Here is a 6494-nt window from a genome sequence, read left to right on the forward strand (position 1 = left end):
GAAGCCTCCTGCGGGGGGGGGGGGGAGGACAAAACCCAGAGATGGAATATCGTTGTTACGCACAAGATAGAATCACAGAGTTGGAAGGGACCACCGGGGTCATCTAGTCCAACCCCCTGCACAAGGCAGGAGATTCACTAGCACCTTCCCTTCCACACCCACAGTGACTGCTGTTCCACGCCAAGCAGATGAACGAAAAAAATCCTCCAGGGTTGCTTCCTGACCTAGGGCTGCCAAGTGGGGGCGGGGAAACCCCAGCTTTGGAGGCCCGATTTCCGCCGCCGCGGAATCGGGCCCTGGGGAGGGAACTCCGCCCCCCGAAGTGCAGCGTCACAGGAAGTGACGTGCACGTCGACCATGTTGGGGGCGTGGCCCGGATCGGGGAGGGAAAACTCTATGGTTTTCCCTCCCACGACCATGGCCACGCCCTCAATGTGGTCGATGTTGCACGTCACTTCCTGTGACATGCTGGCGGTGCGCGCGCGCGCATCCGAGTACGGCTCCCGGAGCCAGCCAAGGCTCCCCCGCTGGTGAGTATTTTTGACTTGGGAACCCTATCCTGACCCGAAAGTGGCAACTGGCATTTCCCTGGGTGTGTAAGGAAGGGCCACGAAAACTGAGCACCGAGGCAACCCTTCCTGCCCTCCCTTCTCGGGATCTGCCCAAGTTCGCAGAATCAGCATGGCTGTCCGAGGGCCATCTCGCCTCTGTTTGAAAACCTCCCAAGAAGGAGAGCCCACCACCTCCCCAGGGAAGCCTGCTCCACTGAGGAACCCCTCTAACTGTCAGGAAGTTCTTCCTTATTATATTGTCGAAGGCATTCATGGCCCGAGTTCATTAGCTGTTGTAGATTCTCCGGGTTGTGTGGCCGTGGTCTTGGCACTGTAGGACCGGACGTTTTGCCGGTAGCTGTGAGGGAAAGAAGGGAGGGAAGGAAGGAGGGAGGGAGGGAAGGAAGGAGGAAAGAAGGAAGGACCATTCTGCTTCTCACCTTGACACGGAGAGTCCTCCGTCTTTCTGCGTTATACCTCTGAGGATGCCAGTCACGGCTGCTGGCGAAACGTCAGGTCCTACGATGCCAAGACCACGGCCACGCAACCCGGGAAATCTACAACAGCTAGTTCTTCCTCATGCTTAGCCAAAAATTCCTCTGATTTAATTTCAACCCGTCGGTTGCGGTCCAACCTTCCAGGGCAACAGAAAACCACTCCGCACCATCCTCTAGAGGACAGCCCTTCAAGCTCTTGAAGATGGTGATCCTATCACCTCTCAGTCGTCTCCTCTCCGGGCTAAACAGACCCGCCTCCTTCAACCTTTCCTCACAGGACTTGGTCTCCAGACCCCCGTCACCATCTTCATCACCCTCCTCTGGACACCTTCCAGCTTGTCTCGATCCTTCTTAGATTGTGGTGCCCAAAACGGAACACGATGCTCTAGGTGGCATCGCCCAATCGGGACTAGCCCCGGCCACTTCTATTTTGCCACAGGAAGCAGAGCTAGCCCCGCCCAGGAAGAAGATTAAGCCGCGACCGAAAGGGTTCCCAGAGATGCAGCACTGCCTCGTAGCGTCCTGCGATAATGCTCTGGAACCGGAAGTCCGCCGATGGGGTTCCAATGCTGTCGGAAGGTGCCGTCAAGTCACAGCTGACTCATGGCAACCCCCGTAGGGTTGGGTTTTTTTAAAAGGCAAGAGACGTTCAGGGGAGGTTTGACGTTGCCTGCCTCTGCGTCACGACCCCGGTATTCCTTGGTGGTCTCCCGTCCAAATATTAGCTGGGGCCGACCCTGCTTAACTTCCCAGATCTGACGGGTTCGCCTAGCCTGAGCTATCCAGGTCAGGACAGAGACAAACAGGGATGGTTTGCCCTTGCCTGCCTCTGCGTAGCAACCCTGGACTTCCTTGGTGGTCTCCCATCCAAGGACTAATCGGGGCTGACCCTGCTTAGCGTCCGAGGTCTGACAGTGTAGTGCTAGCCTGGCCTATCCAGATCAGGGCAGAGGTGAACAGAGGTGGGTTTGCCCTTGCCTGCCTCTGCGTAGCAACCCTGGACCTCCTTGGTGGCCTACCATCCAAGGACTAACTGGGGCTGACCCTGCTTAGCGTCTGAGGTCTGACAGTGTAGTGCTAGTCTAGCCTATCCAGATAAGGGCAGAGACGAACAGAGGTGGTTTGCCCTTGCCTGCCTCTGCGTAGCAACCCTGGACTTCCTTGGTGGTCTCCCGTCCAAGGACTAATTGGGGCTGACCCTGCTTAGTGTCCGAGGTCTGACAGTGTAGTGCTAGTCTAGCCTATCCAGATAAGGGCAGAGACGAACAGAGGTGGTTTGCCCTTGCCTGCCTCTGCGTAGCAACCTCAGTCTCAGTATCCCCTCTGCGGCTGACCCTTCTTAGCCTCTGAGATCTGATGAGATCAGGCTAGCCTGGGTTATCCAGGTCAGGAGAGAGACAAACAGAGGTGGTTTTGCCATTGCCTGCCTCTGCGTAGCAACCCTGGACTTCCTCGGTGGTCTCCCATCCAAGGACTAACCAGGGCCGACCCCGCTTAGCTTCCGAGAGCTGACCAGATCGGACTAGCCTGGGCCCTCCAGGTCGGGGAGGGTTCCAATGCAAAACGGCGAACCGAGGGGCACGTGTGACTCCCTAGTGTTTCTGTCTCTATGCTCGTTCGTGCGCCGTGCCCCCAATGCCACCCTTCACCCCAAAGCCTCTTCCCAGGAGAAGTAGCCAGGTGGGTGACTCCTCCTAAGGAACTAAACACCTCGTTTCTTTCGTTTTTAAGCCACGACATGGCAGAGATTTATCTCTGGTGGACCGCCAATGTAAGTAGTCGCCCTAAGCCCAAAGGGGCGTGCCCCTGAGTTAAGGGGAATGTGTCCAAAAAGACGCCCATGTTCCGGGGACTTGCAGGCGTCTGACGTCAGACAAAAGTGGAGTTGCGTGTCCTGCCCACCCCACCCCAGCCCCAAAATCAGCCCCAAGGAAAACTGCACTTCTGTTATTCTGTTATCCACTCCTGTGTCATGAAAAGCTCCAGTTGCCCAATTCCGCGGCTAATAGGGGGCGGGGCATTTTTCTCCAGGCCTGCCGGCAACCCTGCAGGCGAGGATGAGAGCGGCACGCTCTCAGACCTTGGACTTGGCGGGTGCCGTCTGGGCCGAAGGGCTGCCAACTCCCCCGGAAAACCCCACCTGGCCCGCTCTTGTGCCTCCGACGGCGGCCTGACGCGGGGAGATCGACAAGGGGGAGTGTCTCCCGGCACGGAGTGGAGCGCCGTTGCCCGCAAACTGCTGCAGAGCAAAAAGCGTCGCCACGCCGGCTAGCTGAAAACCTGATCTGACGTCACTTCCTGAAGCTCTTTAAGTTCAAGGGGAACTAAAGAGCGACAGATGTGGTGCTGGGAAGATAACACAGCTGGTCACCTGGCCCGTATTTTGTGCAACTGTAGCATCCCCTACGGCACCTAGCCGGCCAGCCCCTTACCGTTCCGGTTCTCTCGTGCTTGCTGCCTCCTCCATCTTTGGGGAGGGGAAACAGTGCCGTGGTATGGGGTGCAGGCATTGTACACAGGGCTTCGGGTCCACCGGACCTACCCCATACACCTAATCTGCGGGTAGTAGGCCAGACCGGGTTTGATCCCCCACTCCTCCCCCACGTGCAGCTGCTGATGTGACCTTGGATCAGTCACAAGTTCTCTCAGAGCTGTTCTCTCAAGGGTAGTTCTCTCAGAGCTCTCTCAGCGCTTCCTACCTCACAAGGTGTCTGTTGTGGGGAGGGGAAGGGAAAGGAGATTGTAAGCCGCTCTGAGACTCCTTTGGGTAGTGAAGAGCAGGGTATAAATCCAATCTCTTCTTTTCTTCTTCTGCTTTGGGGGGGGGGACAACAGTGGAGGGGCTTCTGGAGTTCTGGCCCCACTGGTAGACCTCCTGAGGGCACCTGGTATTTTTGGCCACTGTGTGACACAGAGTGTTGGACTGGATGGGCCACTGGCCTGATCCAGCATTGGCTTCTCTTATGTTCTTAAGGTCGGCAGCAACTTGGAGAGGAAATATCCTGCCCCTTTAACTAAGGTTTAATAAACAACCATGTGCCGTCACATCAGAACCTATTCATTGCAACCCTACAGGGTTTTCAAGACAAGAGACATTCAGAGGTGGTTTTGCCCATTGCCTGCCTCTGCGTACCAACCCTGGAATTCCTCGGTGGTCTCCCATCCAAATACTAACCAGGGCCGTCGCTGCTTAGCTTCCGAGATCTGATGGGATCAGGCTCGCCTGGGCCATCCAGATCAAGGCAAGAGACTAACGGACGTGGTCTGCCATCACTTGCCTCTGCACAGCAACCCTGGACTTCCTCGGTGGTCTCCTATCCAAGTACTAACCAGGGCCATTGCTGCTTAGCATCCAAGAGCTGACGAAATCGGGCTCACCTGGGCCATCCAGGTCAAGGCAAGAGACTAATAGACGTGGTCTGCCATCACTTGCCTCTGCACAGCAACCCTGGACTTCCTCGGTGGTCTCCCATCCAAGTACTAACCAGGGCCATCGCTGCTTAGCGTCCAAGATCTGACGAAATCGGGCTAGCCTGGGCCATCTAGGTCAAGGCAAGAGACTAACAGATGTGGTCTGCCATTACTTGCCTCTGCATAGCAACCCTGGACTTCCTCGGTGGTCTCCTATCCAAGGACTAACCAGGGTCGACCCTGCTTAGCTTCTGAGCTTGGGCAAAATCTAGGATATTCAGGCTGCTAAGTGCGGGTTCAGGGGGTGTTACCTAACAGGCGACGTTATTTACCTCTGCGGCAGGAAAAGCTTTTGTTGCCCCTTTCCACACACGAAGCCTCTGTGAAAGGGACAAAGATGTTTTTTTCTCCAGACCTGTTGCCTTAAAGGATCTGAAGAAGCAGAGCGGAGGAAGACCTGGGTAAGCCACTGTCCGAGAGGGGGTCTTTATAGTCTTCCTTCCTGGCTACGATTATCCCTTTGCAAAACCCCACAGATGCCCATGAAACCTGTGGCTGAATAGAGCTGCGGTGCCCCCCACGGCTTCTACCCTCCATTCGGGTCCTCCCCTGCCCCCTCTCTCATCTTCGGGACGGTAAACTAACAGATGGGGAGTGAACTGATCGAGGGGGAATGCACAGCGAGGGCTGCGTTTCTTAGCATTAAAGGTCAACTCAACGGGGAAATCTCCAGATCGCAGCTTCCTAACCCTACCCCGGATCCCGGCTCTGCCTTTTACCTTCTCCACCAAAGAAGAACTGATGGGTGGAAATGACAAGGGAGTCGATTCCGACTAAATCTCAGGAGAGACTTCCTAACTGTAAGGGTGGTTGAGCAGTGGAACGGACTGCCTCAGGAGGTGGTGGACGCTCCTTCGCTGGACCTTTTCGAGCGGAGGCTGGGCGACCATTTTTGGGTATGTTGTAGGGCTCTCTTTCGGCTCTGCTCCTGCAGAGTGCAGGGGGCCGGACTAGATGACCTGCAAGGTCCCTTCCAACTCTAACATCCTATGATCCCAGAAGGTCATGGTTTCCAGAGAATGACATCTCCTTCCCCTAGCACAAATACTATGCCCCCCTACCCCTAGGGTTGCCGACTCCAAGCTGAGAAATGCCTGGACATCTGGGGATGGAGCAGGGAGAAGGTAGAGTGTGGGGACGAAATCTCAGTGGGTTATAACAACATAGAGCCCACCCTCCCAAGCAGCCATGTTCTCCAGGGGGATCTGATCTCCGTCGTCTGGAGATCAGTTGTATTTTATTAATCTGATTTGTACCCCGTTCTCCCCGCCAAAGCAGGCTCAAGGCGGAATTCCCGGAAGATCTTCAGGCCCCACCTGGAGGCTGGCCACCGGACCTACCCCCGTACACCTACCCTGCAGGTAGTAGGCCAGGCACCCTTCCTCTTGCAGCTTCTGCAGCAGGGTCATCAGCACCGACTCCTCGTTGTCCTCTTCCCGGTCCCTCGCTTGGGACAGGTGGAGCGTCCCCTCATCGTACAGCAAGACGGTGTTGCCCCCGAGGCCGCACGGCGGCCCGGGGAGCAAAGAGCAGACCGAAAGGTTCCCCTTGCGGAGGCGGCGGAGCAGCAGTCCCGGGAGGGCCACGCTCAGCGCCCGCTCCACGTGGGACGAGTCGTACAGTTCCCGGCTACGGCAGTCGAGGATGTGCAGGCGGGGAGACGGGGAGGCCAGCTCGGCCCGCAGCCACGCCGTGGACTTGCCCAGGGCTTCCATGCGGCTCCAAGCCACTGCCCAGGGGGTTAGAATCCTATCATGGAGCCTGCTGCCCGAACCGCTCGACTGTCCTCGGCGAACGGACGCGATCGGCAGACGCCAGGCGGTTATCAAAAGCGATGTCTGCCACCTCCCGTTATTCCACTCTTGCGGGGTTTGCGGAAGGAATCCATAGGGTGTCCCGATTGTAGAATCCCAAAATCCCGGGAGCAGTCTCTACATCACGTCGCAAATGCAGACGGGCTCAGCTCTGGCGAGGA

The 6494-nt window shown here is 56.8% G+C and overlaps 1 protein-coding gene across 1 annotated transcript in view; it reads right to left on the reverse strand.

Moving 5' to 3' along the window:
- DUSP9 (dual specificity phosphatase 9) overlaps positions 1-6234 on the reverse strand; it is a 6779-nt gene extending 545 nt beyond the window's left edge. The window contains exon 1 of the mRNA XM_015423619.1: positions 5874-6234. Coding sequence (XP_015279105.1) covers positions 5874-6234 — 361 coding nt within the window. The remainder of the gene's footprint in view (positions 1-5873) is intronic.
- Positions 6235-6494: the final 260 nt, after the last annotated feature.

This window comes from Gekko japonicus, unplaced genomic scaffold, assembly GCF_001447785.1.
Source record: "Gekko japonicus isolate JY-2015 unplaced genomic scaffold, Gekko_japonicus_V1.1 scaffold5692, whole genome shotgun sequence".
NCBI classification, from domain to species: domain Eukaryota; kingdom Metazoa; phylum Chordata; class Lepidosauria; order Squamata; family Gekkonidae; genus Gekko; species Gekko japonicus.